This window comes from Artemia franciscana, chromosome 11 (genome assembly GCF_032884065.1).
Source record: "Artemia franciscana chromosome 11, ASM3288406v1, whole genome shotgun sequence".
In the NCBI taxonomy this organism is placed as follows: Eukaryota; Metazoa; Arthropoda; class Branchiopoda; order Anostraca; family Artemiidae; genus Artemia; species Artemia franciscana.
In genome coordinates this window covers 22,801,591-22,820,741 of record NC_088873.1, presented here as the reverse complement: position 1 = coordinate 22,820,741, position 19,151 = coordinate 22,801,591, and the positions used below count along the sequence as shown (strand labels likewise).

The 19,151-nt window shown below is 34.7% G+C and overlaps 1 protein-coding gene across 2 annotated transcripts in view; it reads right to left on the bottom strand.

Moving 5' to 3' along the window:
* Positions 1–18,688, bottom strand: part of LOC136032971 (regulator of telomere elongation helicase 1 homolog) — a 102,605-nt gene extending 83,917 nt beyond the window's left edge. The window contains exons 1-2 of one of the 2 annotated variants that reach the window (XM_065713472.1): positions 18,544–18,688; positions 12,369–12,573 (exon numbers count right to left, since the gene is read on the bottom strand). In XM_065713472.1, coding sequence (XP_065569544.1) covers positions 12,369–12,573; positions 18,544–18,645 — 307 coding nt within the window. In that variant the 5' untranslated portion in view covers positions 18,646–18,688. The remainder of the gene's footprint in view (positions 1–12,368; positions 12,574–18,543) is intronic. The other variant, XM_065713473.1, reaches the window with a different exon arrangement.
* Between the last annotated feature and the right edge of the window lie 463 nt (positions 18,689–19,151).

The window sequence follows — 19,151 nt, the reverse complement described above, 5'->3', positions numbered from 1 at the left end:
TATATATATATATATATATATATATATATATATATATATATATATATATATATATATATATATATATATATATATATATATATATATATATATATATATATATATATATATATACCAGCTGTTGGTGTGGCGCTTCGCGCCCCCCAAGCCCCCCGCGCGCGTAAGTCGTTACGCGCCATATTAGTTACACGCCATTGTAGTTGTGTCCCTGTGTCCCACCTGTGAAGATATATATATATATATATATATATATATATATATATATATATATACATATATAAATCTATCTATATTCACAGGTGGGACACAGGGACACAACTACAATGGCGCGTAACTAATATGGCGCGTAACGACTTACGCGCGCGGGGGGGCTTGGGGGGGGCGCGAAGCGCCCCACCAACTAGGCGTTGGGGTGGCGCGAAGCGCCACCCCAACAGCTAGTATATATATATATATATATATATATATATATATATATATATATATATATATATATATATATATATATATATATATATATATACATATATATATATATATATACATATATATATATATATATATATATATATATATATATATATATATATATATATATATATATATATATATATATATATATATATATATATATACTAGCTGTTGGGGTGGCGCTTCGCGCCACCTCAACGCCTAGTTGGTGGGGCGCTTCGCGCCCCCCCAAGCCCCCCCGCGCGTGTAAGACGTTACGCGCCATATTAGTTACGCGCCATTGTAATTGTGTCCCTGTGTCCCACCTGTGAATATAGATAGATTTATATATGTGTTTCAAACTACGTAAAAATTGCGAATATACAACATTCTTGGCTTTCCCATTGTCTGTCCATATACAAAGCCGTATGTACTAATAATGACGTCATATGCAAACGCTCTTTTTACAAACAAACAAACATGCATACACACAACTCGTTTTTATATAAATAGATAGATACAATACAAATTAACTACGTAAAACTTGTGAATATACAACAGTCTTCGCTGTCCCATTGTCTGTGCGTATAAATAGATTGTCAGGTTTACCGACCCTCAAAGATGCAACATACAATTGTACATTGGTAAAGCAATCTGTATTAAGATCTATACCGCATTTTTCTAGTGATTGCCCTTGAGCTTTGTTGATGGTGGTTGCAAATGCTAATCGAATTGGGAATTGCAATCTTTTAAATTGAAAAAGCAGATCCGTTGGAATCATGGGAATGCGAGGAATAAGAACAGCCTCACCCTCATAAGGCCCTGTCAAGATTGTGGCCTCTATTAGATTTTCCATTGTTTTTTTTTACGGCAAGTCGCGTGCCATTGCAAAGCTTTGGTGGGTTGATATTTCTTAAAAGTATTATTGGTACGCCTATTTTTAGTTGTAGCACGTGTGGTGGAAACCCTGAAGGATCTATGGAATTTAAAAATTCAGATGGATAATTAACCGCTTCATTTGGTTCCAAAATACAAATTAACTGCGTAAAACTTGCGAATATACAACATTCTTCGCTGTCCAATTGTCGCTGCATATAAATAGATTGTCAGGTTTACCGACCCTCGAACATGCAACGTACAATTGTCCATGGGAAAAACAATCAGTATTAAGATCTATCTATACCACATTTTTCTAATGATTGACCTTGAGCATTGTTAATGGTGATTGCAAATGCTAATCGAATTGGGAATTGCAATCTTTTAAATTGAAAAGGCAGATCCGTTGGAATCATGGGAATGCGAGGAATAAGAACAGCCTCACCCTCAAAAGGCCCTGTCAAGATTGGCCTCTATTAGGTTTTCCATTGTTTTTTTTTACGGCAAGTCGAGTGCCATTGCAAAGCTTTGGTGGGTTTATATTTCTTAAAAGTATTATTGGTACGCCTATTTTTAGTTGTAGCACGTGTGGTGGAAACCCTGAAAGATCTATGGAATTTAAAAATTCAGATGGATAATTAACCGCTTCATTTGGTTCCAAAACTGTGTCGACTGACTTGTAAAGGACTGCCTGGTCTCGAATCTTGGTCAAAACAATATTGTTGATTTCGTGGACGTCTATATTTTTGGGTGCGAGAATCGCTCTTTCACTTAGCCATTTATTATTTTTATAATTTTTTAGAATATTCGGAAATACTTTTTCAATCAATTCATTTTTGGACGTCACTAAATTACAGAAATCAGCAGGTAGTTGTATACGTCCTGAAATTGAGTCTACTGGGAGCGTTCCGTTTCCCATTGCCAGCAATTGATCTGAAAATGTTTGACCAGAGTCATCGTTTTGCAATCGGACACGCATATTTGTAGTTAATTTTAATGTTTTTACGTGTGCCCATAAATTAGAATTTTTCAGGCAAGCCAAACAGCTTCATTACTGCTTATGTATCTTCCAGCCTGATATTGTACGATTTCATCGAAATCTTTGATTTCGGGCTGCAAGCCAAAAACTGCCATGTCACTGCCTTTGTTGACGTATTTACATATGTATTTGATTGCCTTTACGGAGTTACAGTATTCAACGTTTATGTGTGCATTAAATGTTTTTGATAATAATGGGGAATATGGAACAACCCACTGGTTATCTACTTCGATGGTGGTACCGTTACGCTTCTTTATTATTGCTGTTTTACCGCCATCTTCAGTAGATCTTCTTCTATATTGTGGGTAACCATCATTGCCAGTAATTGTGTTTGATACTAAAAGTCGAGGATATTGCTTTGTGCACCTTCCTTTGGCCATGCATGGTGAATTTTCGTTCAGTGCACCGCAAGGTCCATGTATCATATTTTTTACAAAAATATCATGTAACCCCTTATCGACATTTTTATCAGGTATTTCAGCGGAAATCACATCATCAATTTCGTTCGAAGTAATTTTTTTATGTAGCCAGATTAGTATATGTGCGTGTGGCAAACCTCGTTTTTGCCATTCAACTGAGTACATCCAGCATCGCACTGACCCAAACACTTCAAGTTTTACAATGTAGTTTATCAGTGATTTCAACTTTTGCCGGAAGACACGGGCCGTAATGTCATGCCTATGAACCGCCGATATATATATATATATATATATATTTGTGTGTGTTTTTAGCTACGTAAAAATTGCAAATATACAACATTCTTCGATGTCCCATTGTCTGTGCATATAAATAGATTGTCAGGTTTACCGACTCTTGAACATGCAATATAAAATTGTCCAGGGGAAAAACAATCCGTATTCAGATCTATACCTCCTTACTCTAATGATTGCCCTTGAGCTTTGTTGATGGTGATTGCTAATCGAACATTCCCTGTGTCCCCGTCGTCATTTATATATCCCCCAGTGCCCCCGTTGTAGTTGTGTCCCTGTGTCCCGGTCGTCATTTATATTCCCAGTATCCCGATCGTCATTTGTGTCCCAGTGTCCCAGTCTGCAATTTCTCTTTGAGCGTCCCGGTCGTCATTTATATTCCCTGTGTCCCGGTGTCTCGGTCGTCATTTGTGTCCCGATGTCCCGGTCTGTAATTTCGTCAGTCGACAAACATGATGTCAGTCGACAAACAACTCCATGACAACATACAGCTCAATCCTTATAATGACGTCAGTCGACAAACATGACGTCAGTCGACACACAAACATGACGTCAGTCGACAGACACACAAACAAACAGCTTATTTATATATATATATATATATATATATATATATATACTAGATGTTGGGGTGGCGCTTCGCGCCACCCCAACACCTAGTTGGTGGGGCGCTTCGCGCCCCCCCAAGCCCCCCCGCGCGCGTAAGTCGTTACGCGTCATATTAGTTACGCACCATTGTAGTTGTGTCCCTGTGTCCCACCTGTGAATAGAGATAGATATAAATATATGTTTTTAACTACGTAAAACATGCGAATATACAACATTCTTCGCTGTCCCATTGTCTGCGCATATAAATAGATTGTCAGGTTTACTGACTCTTGAACATGCAACATATAATTGTCCATGGGAAAAACAATCCGTATTCAGATCTATACCTCATTATTCTAATGATGTGTCCCTGTGTCCCGGTCGTCATTTATATTCCCTGTGTCCCGGTCGTCATTTGTGTCCCGGTGTCCCAATTTGTAATTTCTCTTTGAGTGTCCCGGTCGTCATTTATATTCCCTGTGTCCCGGTCGTCATTTGTGTCCCGGTGTCCCGGTCTGTAATTTCTATTCGAACAATCCCTGTGTCCCGGTCGTCATTTATATATCCCGCCTGTGCAACCGGCGTCCCCGTTGTAGTTGTGTCCCTGTGTCCCGGTCGTCATTTATATTCCCTGTGTCCCGGTCGTGATTTGTGTCCGGGTGTCCCAGTCTGTAATTTCTCTTTGAGGTTCCCGGTCGTCACTTATATTCCCTCTGTCTCGGTCTAATGACGTCACCGTCAAAGCAAAAATGACGACAACTAATTTCATGACGTCAGTCAACACAAAAACATGACGTCACCTGATCCACAGACAGACAGACAGACAACTTATTTTTATATATATAGATATATATATATATATATACTAGCTGGGGTGGCGCTTTGCGCCACCCCAAAACCTAGTTGGTGGGGGCGCTTCGCACCCCCCAAGCCCCCCCGCGCGCGTAAGTCGGTACGCGCCATATTAGTTACGCGCCATTGTAGTTGTGTCCCTGTGTACCACCTATGAATATAGATAGATTTATATATGTGTTTTGAACTACGTAAAACTTGCGAATATACAACATTCTTGGCTTTCCCATTGTCTGTGCATATACAAAGCCTTATGTACTAATAAAGACGTCATATGCAAACGCTCTTTTTACAAACAAACGAACATGCATACACACAACTCGTTTTTATATAGATAGATAGATAGATAGATACAATACAAATTAACTGCGTAAAACTTGCAAATATACAACATTCTTCGCTGTCGAGGTTTCCGACCCTCGAACATGCAACGTACAATTGTCCATGGGAAAAACAATCAGTATTAAGATCAATACCACATTTTTCTAATGATTGACCTTGAGCTTTGTTGATGGTGATTGCAAATGCTAATCGAATTGAGAATTGCAATCTTTTAAATTGAAAAGGCAGATCCGTTGGAATCATGGGAATGCGAGGAATAAGAACAGCCTCACCCTCAAAAGATCCTGTCAAGATTGTGGCCTCTATTACGTTTTCCATTGTTTTTTTTTACGGCAAGTCGCGTGCCATTGCCAAGCTTTGGTGGGTTGATGTTTCTTAACAGTATTATTGGTACGCCTATTTTTAGTTGTAGCACGTGTGGTGGAAACCCTGAAAGATCCACGGAATTTAAAAATTCAGATGGATAATTAACCGCCTCATTTGGTTCCAAAACTGTGTCGACTGACTTGTAAAGGACTGCCTGGTCTCGAATCTTGGTCAAAACAATATTGTTGATTTCGTGGACGTCTATATTTTTGGGTGCAAGAATCGCTCTTTCACTTAGCCATTTATTATTCTTATAATTGTTTAGAATATTCGGAAATACTTTTTCAATCAATTCATTTTTGGACGTCACTAAATTAAAGAATTCAGTAGGTAGTTGTATACGTCCTGAAATTGAGTCTACTGGGAGCTTTCCGTTTTCTATTGCCAGTAATTGATCTGAAAATGTTTGACCAGAGTCATCGTTGTCCAATCGGACACGCATATTTGTAGTTAATTTCAATGTTTTTACATGTGCCCATAAATTAGAATTTTTCAGGCAAGCATCCATTTCGTCTGCAGGGGTTGATCTAGGTATTATAGGTAATGTTTGCCTGAAATCTCCCGCAAGTAATATTAATGTGCTGCCAAAGGGTTTCGAATTCCCTCGCAGAACTTTCAAACATTGATCCAGAGCCTCGAGCGATTTTTTGTGTGCCATTGTGCACTCGTCCCAAATAATAAGTTTGCATTGCTGCAATACTTTACCCATCCCAGATGATTTGGAAATATTGCATGTGGGAGTTTCTGTAGAATACAAATTCAGAGGCAATTTCAAAGCGGAATGAGCAGTTCTTCTACCAGGCAGCAACGTTGCGGCTATTCCGGACGACGCAATTGCCAACGCTATATCATTTTTTGATCGAATTGATGCCAGAATCAGTTTTATCACAAACGTTTTACCAGTACCTCCTGGCGCATCCAAAAAGAAAATTTCTCCAACGTTGTTATCGACAAAATGCATTATCGTATCATAAATGTCTTTTTGTTCTGACGTTAACTTGGAAATGTTATTTTGTAGATACGACAATAGATCACTCGTACTGTAACTTTCTTCACGATCTAATTCTACACATGTCGAAACAGCAGCGGTACGATTAGGTGAAGGCATTCCCGAATCCTGAAGAGGTTTGTTTGCCATACATACACACAAATCTTCTATAATAACTAAAGTGAAGTTATAAATTTCTGATGTAAAATCAAAAGTCATATCTGACGTCTCTAACCGTTTTCGATGGAGTATATCTTCGGACGCTTTTGATTTATATTTTTCCCATAACTCTGTAGGAGCTGATGGAGAGCAAGTTGTTAGTATTATGCCAAACAATGCACGAATTTGACTTGGAGTTGACGTTTCGCACGCGTCATTGATGCAGTTATCCCAGTGTTAGTCATTCTCCAATAAATTCAGAGCTTGGCATGCACTACGGTAAGCGTCATGTATAGTACCGTTTACAGTTCTCAAATACTCAAAGGACGTCGGACCGGGTACATTCACCAAAAGCAGGCGTAGAAAGAAGCATTCATGTTGATTGGGGTGAACGGTGTAGAGTCTTCTTATCGTGGTATCTTTGAAGATGGTAGGTTGGCCGTCGACTGACCTACCCTGTTTTCGACGTTCAAATACTTTATTTTTAGTATTCCACGTGTAATACGAAGGCATTTCAGTATACAGCAGTTTTTTTGCAAAAGAATCATTTTTGCATAGCGAAAAGAAAGCAGTTAACTTTGTATCCGGTGGATTCAGGGCTCTTTGTTGCACGTTGGTGTCCGAGAAATAAACACGTTGACCATTCTTTAAATGTACCGCTAAGTGAACAACAGCTGGACTACGTCCGTGTATCGGAAATGAAAGAATTCGCCAAACAGCTTCATTACTGCTTATGTATCTTCCAGCCTGATATTGTACGATTTCGTCGATATCTTTGATTTCGGACTGCAAGCGAAAAACTGCCATGTCACTGCCTTTGTTGACATATTTACATATGTATTTGATTGCCTTTACGGAGTTACAGTATTCAACGTTTATGTGTGCATTAAATGTTTTTGATAATAATGGGGAATATGGAACAACCCACTGGTTATCTACTTCGATGGTGGTACTGTTACGCTTTTTTATTATTGCTGTTTTACCGCCATCTTCAGTAGATCTTCTTCTAAATTGTGGGTAACCATCATTGCCAGTAATTGTGTTGGATACTAAAAGTCGAGGATATTGCTTTGTGCACCTTCCTTTGGCCATGCATGGTAAATTTTCGTTCAATGCACCGCAAGGTCCCATGTATCATATTTTTTACAACAATATCATATAACCCCTTATCGACATTTTCATCAGGTATTTCATCGGAAATCACATCATCAATTTCGTTAGACGTAATTTTATTATGTAGCCAGATTAGTATATGTGCGTGTGGCAAACCTCGTTTTTGCGATTCCGCTGAGTACATCCAGTATCGCACTGACCCAAACACTTCAAGTTTTACTATGTAGTTTATCAGTGATTTCAACTTTTGCCGGAAGACACGGGCCGTAATGTCATGTCTATGAACCGCCGATTGTCCTTGAAGTAAAAGCTGCTGTATCTCGTCCCAAGATTGATTACATGTAAATGTAATAAATAAATCTGGACGACCATAGAGACGAACATACGCAATAGCATCTTGAGCATATTCATGCATATGACGGGGACTGCCAGCATATGACGAAGGTAAAATCGTTAATCTTCCAACGTTTGTGGTATTACCGTCATTTACGACTGCATCTCGCAAATGAATGTATTGTTCAGAGCAGAGCTTGGTCTGATTCAGGCGGATATATAGCAAACGTTCTGATTCAATTTTTGCATACATATCAATGACATATTGGTGAAACAATTGACGGCATTTTAAAATATAATTCTCTTCATCCTGCCGAATCATTAGTCTATAGGAATAATAATGCATTGCACTGCATTTCTTATTCGTTTCTTTGTTAGTGGCTGGATTCATCAATTTAATATTAAAGTGATAGCCGTCGGCTCCATCCCAAAAAATGATAGGATATTGTAGGGCATCGTAGCATCAATGAGTTTCAGCAATTCTTACCAACTGAGCGTTTCGCTTATGAAGAATAATATGTCGAGGTAAAAACTGATCATCGACCATAACGATTGCCACTTCGTCGATAGTTGGAGCATTGTATCTACGCACATGTAGGCCAGGAGGCGTTTTGTCAGCGGAAACAACAATTTTATGCGTATCAGTAGGCATCAAATCGATGGCTGTTGTGAACAGACGCACTAAATTATTATTTTCGTGGAAAAGATGTTGCAATTAGGAAACGATTGTCCTTTCAACACTGGGAGAAATTTCGCAACGTGCATTCAATTCAGAATTTATATCACTGATGAAGGACAATTGTAAAAATTTATGATTCTCGCCTGAGAATGGTAGAAGGGACCCTGCTTTATGATAAATTTGCCCTTTTACTTTGAAAGTAGGCATAAATTGATCTGGATTTTCGATTTGGGCACCAAACGACGTCATTTGGAAACATGAGTTATATTTCCTGATTTGTGATAAAAAAAACGATTAGATTCTGACGTAGTTCCAGTAAGCAAAGTTTTCAATCGCTCTGGTGGTGCAGCCAATAGAGGAAGTTTAACTTTTCCTGAGGCGCAACACATTCCCATTGTTTCACCATTGAATTTCAAGGCCTTGCAATAGGGACAAATTTTAGACATAGTCCCGATTTGAACACATCTACTATAATCATCGACTGGGCTGTACTTGAATGCCAGGCGATAATTTTCAGGTTGCTCTTGTGATTCCTCGGCACGCTTTCTTTTCTTACTTTCTCTATCAGCCGCAAGCCTGTTTTCTTGCTGTTCTTGTGATTCCTCGGCACGCCTTCTTTTTTTACTTTCTCTTTCAGAAGCAAGTCTGGTTTCGCGTTGCTCTGGTAGTTCCTCGACACGCCTTCGTTGACGTAAATTGCACATTCTTAATATGGCCCTTTCTCTTTGAACCGCAAGCCTGGTTTTGCTTTTTGGTAACATTCTATCTTTTTCAATGTTTTTCAATTTGTCAGTGTTCATTCTAACATTGACTGTTAGAAAAAATTTTACGTGCCAAGCATGCTAACACTCAACAGTTTATAATAAACCTCAAAATTATAAATATCTGTTATAAGGTTTTCGAATTACTTTGATCTATTGTCAAAATATATAGAAATATTTATGCCAGTTTCTACATTTTTAGTTTCAGTTATATATATATTTATACAAGCTGTTGGGGTGGCGCTTCGCGCCACCCCAACACCTAGTTGGTGGGGGCGCTTCGCGCCCCCCCCAAGCCCCCCCGCGCGCATAAGTCGTTACGCGCCATAATAGCTACGCGCCATTGTAGTTGTGTCCCTATGTCCCACCTGTGAATATAGATATATATATATATATATATATATATATATATATATATATATATATATATATATGGTTTTAACTACGTAAAACTTGCGAATATACAACATTCTTTGCTGTCCCATTGTCTTTGCATATAAATAGATTGTCAGGTTTACCGACTCTTGAACATGCAACATATAATGGTCCATGGGAAAACAATCTGTATTCAGATCTATACCTCATGATTCTAATGATTGCCCTTGAGCTTTGTTGATGGTGATTGCTAATCGACCATTCCCTGTCCCGGTGTCCCGGTCGTCATTTATATCCCCCTGTTTCCCCCGGTGTCCCCGTTGTAGTTGTGTCCCTGTGTCCCGGTCGTCATTTATATTCCCTGTGTCCCGGTCGTCATTTGTATCCCGGTGTCCCGGTCTGTATATACATTCGTTTTTTAGTTTTGTTTTTCTCCTTTATTTTTTTCCTTTTTTTTTCTTTTTTAGCTTATTTAGATTTTTAGATTTTTTAGTTTTTTTATTAGTTTTTAGTTTTTTTTTTCTTTTTAGTTTTTTTGTCCCGGTCGTCATTTATATCCCCCTGTTTCCCCGTTGTAGTTGTGTCCCTGTGTCCCGGTCGTCATTTATATTCCCTGTGTCCCGGTCGTCATTTGTATCCCGGTGTACCGGTCTGTATATACATTCGTTTTTTAGTTTTGTTTTTCTCCTTTATTTTTTTCCTTTTTTTTCTTTTTTAGTTTATTTAGATTTTTAGATTTTTTAGTTTTTTTATTAGTTTTTAGATTTTTTTTCTTTTTAGTTTTTTTGTAGTTTTTACCTTCTTTTTAGTTTTGTTAATTTTTTTTTTTACTTATGTCCTGGTCGTCATTTATACTCCCTGTGTCCCGGTGCTTTGTTGATTGCTAATCGAACATTCCTTTTGTCCTGGTCGCTTTCTCTTTGAGTGTCGTCATTTATTTTTTTCTTTTTTAGTTCTTTTAGTTTTTACCTTTTTTAGTTTTTTTTAGTTTTTTAGATGAAAATTTTTTTTAGTTTTTTCCTTTTTTTCTTTTTAGTTTTTTACTGGTTTTTACCTTTATTTTAGCTTATTTTTCAGTTTTTTCCCTTTTTTTAGTTTTTTTTTATTTTTTATTTTTTTTAGTTTTTTACCTTTTTTAGTTTTTTTAGTTTTTTTAGTTTTTTAGCTTTTTTACTTTTTTTATTAGTTTTTAGTTTTTTTTTGTAGTTTTTGCCTTTTTTTAGTTTTTTCAGTTTTTTTTTAGTTTTTTATTGGTTTTTACCTTTATTTTAGCTTATTTTTCAGTTTTTTCCTTTTTTTTAGTTTTTTTTAGTTTTTAGTTTTTTTTAGTTTTTTACCTTTTTTTAGTTTTTTTAGTTTTTTAGCTTTTTTATTTTTTTTATTAGTTTTTAGTTTTTTTTGTAGTTGTTGCCTTTTTTTAGTTTTTTTAGTTTTTTAGCTTTTTTATTAGTTTTTAGTTTTTTTTTGTAGTTTTTGCCATTTTTTAGTTTTTTTAGTTTTTTAGCTTTTTTATTTTTTTTTATTAGTTTTTATTTTTTTTGTAGTTTTTGCCTTTTTTTAGTTTTTTCAGTTTTGACGTCACCTGATCCAGTTTTTTCAGGTGACGTCACCTGATCCATCCACAGACAGACAGACAACTTATTTTTATATATATAGATATATATATATATATATATATATATATATATATATATATATATATATATATATATATATATATATATATATATATATATATATATATATATTTATATTATATATATATATATATATATATATATATATATATATATATATATATATATATATATATATATATATATATATATATTTATATATATGTTTTTTACTACGTAAAACTTGCGAATATACAACATTCTTTGCTGTCCCATTGTCTGTGCATATAAATAGATTGTCAGGTTTACCGACTCTTGAACATGCAACATATAATGGTCCATGGGAAAACAATCCATATTCAAATCTATACCTCATGATTCTAATGATTGCCCTTGAGCTTTGTTGATGGTGATTGCTAATCGACCATACCCTGTGTCGCCGTCGTCATTTGTATATCCCCCTGTGCCTCCGGCGTCCCCGTTGTAGTTGTGCCCCTGTGTCCCGGTCGTCATTTATATTCCCTGTGTCCCGGTCGTCATTTGTGTCCCGGTGTCCCAGTCTGTGATTTCTCTTTGAGTGTCTCGGACGTCAGTCGACACACAAACATGACGTCACTCGACAGACACATACACACACACAGACAACTTATTTTTATATGTAAACATATATATATATATATATATATATATATATATATATATATATATATTTATATATATATATATGTATATATTATATATATATATATATATATATATATATATATATATATATATATATATATATATATATATATATATATATATATATATATATATATATATATATATTATATATATATATATATATATATATATATATATATATATATATATATATATATATATATATATATATAATCAAAAGTTGAGATATATTTTCCAATTTACAATTTACACAACAATCTTTAATAGTCAATACGAATTTGAATACAATATCATTTTCAAAAGACGAAAAACAGAATGGTCTCTACAAGGAGGGGAAGTGACAATTCATTACCTAAACTCATAAAAAGTCCCTAGAATGCAACATAGAATCATGCGCATCTATACAGTGTAAACAAGAATATTTGAAAGCATACCTGGTGCAGGCTCTCCCCATGACATGCCTCCTGCATTTTCTAATTGATTAGACAATAATTTGGAAAAATCAGATGCAGCTTCTTTGTTGACTAATAATGCTGATTGTACTTGTGCTTTCCTGACAGTAAGCCATGCCAAACTTGAACAGAGGATGCTTAGTGTTTTGCCTGTCCCTGTAGGAGACTCTAGCAAGCCATTTTCCCCCTAAGAAGTGAAAAGTGTTACCAAATTCCAATATAAGCAATCACCCTGCAGGACGTTGCTTATTTTTATAAAAAGGCGCTATGTTTCCAAAATACGCTTGTCTATAGACGGTTCAAGATATTTTTTACTAAAACTATGTTTCTTAGCAATAGTACTATATTTAGTGATGGGTGAGTAAAATCAACCAGAGCTGGTTCATAATAAGAAATAACACGAATTTGAAAAAAAAACATCATCAATCTTTTGTATATAGCCCAGGGCTATAACTGTAATCATTAGAGGGGAAGTGTGCAACTACCAGCAGTATAGATCAGTATATTAAGAAACAGTATTGAATGGAGAAATTTAGTTCAGAAGAGGCCATGCACGAATTTTATCTTATTTTGAAAATAGCCTAGGGCTATATAAGGACACTTAGGGGGACAGAAGATACTGAGTGCAGTAGTAATACTATTGACTATTATATTTGAAAAGAATTTTGAAAAGGAATTAAATTATATACTTTGCTTTATATCTTATATGTAACATCTTACACATTATATTTTACTAGTTTTATTTAGTTGTTTACCTTTTTTAGTTTTATTTTATAGTTTTTTCTTCTTTCAATATTTTGTTTTTCTTCTTTACTTTTTAGTTTTTTTCCGGAACGAAGCCCCAGCAACACGTGTGCAAGGTGCTGATTCTTAACTGCGTAGAACTTGCGGATATACAACTGGTAATTCCTCTGATATACTCTGGTAATTCCTTGACACGCATTCTTTTTTTACTTTCTCTTTCAGCCGCAAGCCAGGTTTCGCGTTGCTCTTGCAATACATTGACACGCTTTCTTTGGTAATTTCTCTCTGAGCCAAAAGCCTAACCCCCCCCCCCCTAAAGCAACACGTATGCAAGGTGCTAATTTTTAAATGCGTAAAACTTGTGGATATACAATATTCTTTGCAGTCCCATTGTCTGTGCACATAAATATATCGTCTGGTTTACCGACTCAAAAACATGCAACATATAATTGTTCATGGGAAAAAACAATCCATATTAAGATTTATACCACATTTTTCTAATGATTGCCCTTTATCTTTTTTGATGGTGATTGCAAATGCTAATCGAATTGGGAATTGCAATCTTTTACATTGAAAAGGCAGATCCGTTGGAAGCATGGGAATGCGAGGAGTAAAAAAACCATCACCCTCGGAAGGCTCTGTCAAGATTGTTGCCTCGACTACGTTTTCCATTGTTTTTTACGGCAAGTCGCGTGCCTTTGCAAAGCTTTGGTGGGTTAATATTTTGTAACAGTATTATTGGTACACCTAGAGATCCTCTGGAGATCCAGGGAATTTAAAAATTCTGATGGATAGTTAACCACTTCATTTGATTCCAGAACTGTGTCAACTGACTTGTAAATCACTGCCTAATCTCGAATCTTGGTCAGAATAATAAGAAAGTTTTCTTTTTCTTCTTTCCTTTATAATTTTTCTTTTTTAGTTTTTTTCTTATTTAGTTTTTTTAGTTTTTTTCTTTTTTAGTTTTTTTTAGGTTTTTCAGTTTTTCCTTTATTTTGGTTTTTTCTTTTTCTTTTTTTTAGTTTCTTCTTTTATTAATTTTTATTCTTTTTTAGTTTTTTCTACTCTTTTTAGTTTTTTATTTTTTTAGTTTTTTTAAGTTTTCAACCTTTTTTTCTTTTTAGTTTTTTTTTACTTTTTACCTTTTTTATTTTTTTTTATTTTTTTCTTCTTTTTTAGTTTTCTTTTTCTTCTTTATTTTTTAGTTTTTTTTCTCCTTTCTTAATTTTTCTTTTTTTTGTTTTTTCTTTTTTAGTTTTTTCTTTTGTTTTTTCTTTTTTTTTTTTTAGTTTTCTATTTTTTAGTTTTTTTTTTAGTTTTTTTTCCTTTTTTGTTTTTTTTTTGTTTTTTAGTTTTTTTCTTTTTTTAGTTTTTTCTTTTTTTCTTTATTTTTCTTTTTTAGGTTTTTCTTTTTTCTAGTTTTTAGCCTTTTCAGTTTTTTCTTTTTTTCTTTTTTTTTTGTTTTTTACCTTTTTTTAGTTTTCTTTAGTTTTTTTCCTTTTTTTAGTTTTCTTTTTCTTCTTTATTGTTCAGTTTTTTCCTTTTTTTAAAGAAGATAACATAACAGACAGACAGACGGACAGTACATTTACATATATATACTTATGTGTGTGTGTGTGTGTGTGTGTAATTTCTGTGTTATTACTGCTAACTACACAATTTTCACTATATAAAGAAATGGCATAAAAAAGGACATACGTATTTATAGAAAGCTGATTGGCCTCCTCTTTGGTTGGTTAATTTTGCTTATAGGGAAAAGATCAAATAAGAGAAGAAAGAAATACTGTGATCAATGAGTTACAGGAAAGTAAAAAAATATGTCTTTGATTTTAAATAAAATCAGATTAACTTGCAAGCTACTACAATTAAAACATTGTATATGATTTCAAAGCTCAAGCATTGATGATTTGAGCGTTTATAACATCCTTATTTACAATGCAATCATGTCATTTATAATTGTCCCAGAGTGGATATTACCATTGTACAAGAAATCTGCTCTTCTAAAACTTGTATTTTGGTGGTCCTTTTTTTAATAACAGACAACATTTGGCACTGGTTTCATCCTATAAACAAAAACTATTAAATTCTAGAATTAAGTCAAATAAATAAATTGTGTTGTCCCTCAATAACTTATTGCAAAAGAAGAAACGGTATCAATTTACAAAAACTAGAAGGGGGGGTAAATTTTTTTCAAAGCCCAGAGGTGAATAGGAGCAACTTTGTCCCTTTTTTCAATCCTTTTCTATGAAGATAGTAAAACAAAGACATTTCTCATTGAAAATATAAAATACAAACAAACAAAATCAGAATCATACTATGTTATTTGAAGAAACAAATTTAATTAGCAATAAACAAGGAAACCAACAATTTGTCTGTGAACAGGGGCAGAACCAGGGCCCTGGACCCTCCCCCACGATTTTTCTGGCACCCTCATTCCCATTCCATTCTTTTTTCTTTGTTTTTGCGCTTTTTTTAAGTAGACTTGTCAATTTGGTCAATTATTCATAGCATATCTACACATTTAACAATAAAAAACAAAGCTTTCCTATGAACGTAAAGAGCAAAGTTGAAACTTAAAACAAATAAAATTATTTATCTTCAGCCAGTTAAGTATGTATCTGTGAAATTGGCACAAAAATCTTTGATTGCTGCTAGTGTCTCTTTAATTTACAAACATGAAAACTCATGTTTTGATGAATCAGTTTTTCTTTGTGTTACCATATAAACGTTCTGTAATACCAGAAGTTTAGCTATTTTTCAATTCACAATCTGACAGTAGATTAAAAAGTAGCTTTGTAGCTAAAAGTTCAAAATGGATAAAAAGAAAAAATCTGGACCTGAGCATAAAATGGATAAAAGACAAAGACTGATGGCTGAAACTTGAAGGGGATCTAAGGATATTTCTAGATATTTAAGTAAAATATCTAGAAATTGAAAGGTAAGTTTTGACTAATAATAAACCCCCTCCCCTTAAAAAATCTTTAATTTAAGTTGTATAACTAACTAAATAGTAAATGGCAAAATAAGGCTTTTGTGTGAATAAATCTATCAATCTATTTATTTTAATTATGTAGCTAATTTGGTTGAAATTAGATGAATGAAAGAGTTAAAAGCAATTTAGGCCAGGAACAGATCCACAGGGTTGGAGGGGGCAACCCTCCCCCCAAGATACTTCCAGCACCCTTACTCTGTTCTTTTTCCTTTTTTGATCTGATTTAAAATAAACTTGTCAATTTGGTGCCTACCTCAAGTTACATTGGTGCCCTTGTCTAGTGGCCCCTGTGCCAAATATTTTGCTCTTGGTCTGTAAGAGATTTAGACATGAAACTGCTTGCAAGATCAGTTTACAGATCATTTTGTCATGAAATTATAAGACAAACCTTGTTTTCAGGAAAAACTAATCATATAATTATACTTGCTAGCTAGTTGAAGTGCTGATTCTGAGGGTAGATCTTCATCTTGAGATTGTGTTTTATTTTTTGGCATATTTATTATTCTCTTTCTTAAGAGCCTGTCAGTTTAGGGTACATTTTCTGGGCATCATTGATGGTGGTACAATAAGGCAACTTACAACATTAACTTATACTAAGAGGAATTTTTAAAACTGCCCCTGCCCCCTCCCCACTAAAAAACACCTTAATTTTAGTTTTGTGACTAATTAAAAACCAAATGGCCCAATAAGGCTTTCCTGTGAATAAATCTGTCTATCTATTTATTTTAATTATATAGCTAATTTAGTTTGAAATTAGATAAATGAAAGAGTTAAAAGCAATCTAGGCCAGGAACAGATCCACAGGGTTGAAGGGGGCAACCCTCCCCCCAAGATACTTCTGGCACCCTTATTCTGTTCTTTTTTTTCTGGATCTGATTTAAAATAAACTTGTCAATTTGGTGCCCACCTCAAGTCACATTGGTGCCCTTGGTCCAGTGGTCCCCATGCCCAAGATTTTGCTCTTGATCTGTTAGAGATTTAGACATGAAACTGCTTGCACAATCAGTTTACAAATCATTTCATCATAAAATTACAAGATAAACCTTGTTTTCAGGAAAAATTAATCATAAAATTAAGCTTGCTTGATAGATCTTCATCTTAACAATGTGTTCTCTTTTTCTTTTTTTGTAAATAAAAGGGACTGTCCCCTTGTGAGCATATTCTTGCAGGTTTGGACAGCTAGTTGACTGTTATTAGGTATTTATCTTCATTCTAGTTAAAGATGTCTGAAACAGGTATTCTTGAATTGATTAGAGACTCTTTTTGCCTATTTTGGCTGTGCTTTTGACATACTGGACAGTTGGCAATGAGGGTTTATATGTTGTTATGCATCCTGGACAAGTAGACAAGCATTATGGCATGTTGTTTGGATTCCTTTATACCAAGATGAGATTTATGAAGCAGCTTGAGGGTTTTTGGCCAAATATACAAGGGAATGACAATTCTCTCACCCTTGAATATGATTCCATTCACAAATGATAACTTATGCTGGATACTCTAATATATGATGAGATATGTGAGGCACTACTTTCTAGAGCTGGTCCATATGCTTTGAATGATTGTTATAATGTGCTGAAGGTGTTTATCTTTTTCAGTATATAGTTGTATTTCTTCAAGCCTTGTACAGCTAATAGGAAGGATTTGAGTAATTTGATGGATGTATATCATAATACCTCTTTGAAGCTTCTTGTCAACATTGGGTAGGTGTAACCCTGATGGGACATCAGCAATGGCAATAGCTGTACCAGGTTAGTAGATAAACTCTAGGTCATATGGCTGAACCTGTAGAATCATTTGCTCAGCTCTGGCTGGCATGCCTAATGTAAATGAAGGGGGAGGGGTGTGAAGGTATTTCTTAGCTATCTCATTACTGAGTTAATCATAAAATTTACCATCATAGGTCCTTTAAAGAAATGTGATCTTCTGCAGTAGGAATTCTCTCTTTGTCTATGATTGATTTCAAAATTAAAAAAAAAAAATATTTGAAAAGAATTTCAAAAATGGATAAAACTGATTGAAACATGGTAATTTAATTAATAGAAACATGCTGTGTATTATTAATATCCTCATTGTTTGGTGTTTTAATAGTTTAGTTTATAATGTGTTAGAAATGTGGAAATTATCAAGGGGAGGGGGCTCTCTACTGTCAGAAAAGTGACCACAATATTTGGAAATAGGCTAGGATAAAATAGACCTGTAGAATCTCTTGATACTACTTTTATTTCATTAAGGTTTTTCCTTCTGATTGGGACTTCTAGGCTATTACCGAGTATTTTTAATCAAGGATTTTTTTACTCAGTGGTACATCTTTTTTTTTATCGAATTTCTCTTCTATTTGCAGCCTAGGCTAAACTTATGCATCAAATAAAAAGGAAATTAATCGCTGAGCCAATTCTGCTGCATAAAAATTTCAAAATTAACCTTCTGTAGACATTCTATTACTTTCTCCATGTACGCAAACTGAACTGGATACGGTGGAAAAGGGAAATCTACTAAAACATTGTGAATGTTGACAGAACACATTTCTGTATTTTAAACATGTTGGCCATATTGCATTTGTCCAAAGAGATTCACTTTTTCGACGATTAACTTTTTCTTGATTTCTGATAAAACGTTTTCTAAGTTGAGTTCCGTTTTAGGCTGTTAGCTGCAGCCATAAAAGTGGACAAAAACATTGCTGAAACCCATAAGCTTAATATTTATATAGCCTGTAGTCAATTGCAGAAGCGTTTTTTTCTTGAATTCAGGCTCAAGCTGTATCAAATTCGTTCACGTTCTAAACTTACCAACAAGAGGTGAAAGGATTAAAGCTGCAACTATATCAGTTTTATTATATTTATAATAACTTGTTATCATTATTTATTTTTTATTTTCAGAATTTAGTAAAATGTAGCCAAACCTGAAAATTTATGTTCTTTGCGACATGGACCAAGAGGCAGAGTTCATAAGGCTAGCATAAAATTGGGTAAGATCCGAAACACTGAGTGAATGCTGCAATCTTTATCTTTAATGTTCGGCTCCCTAAGCCC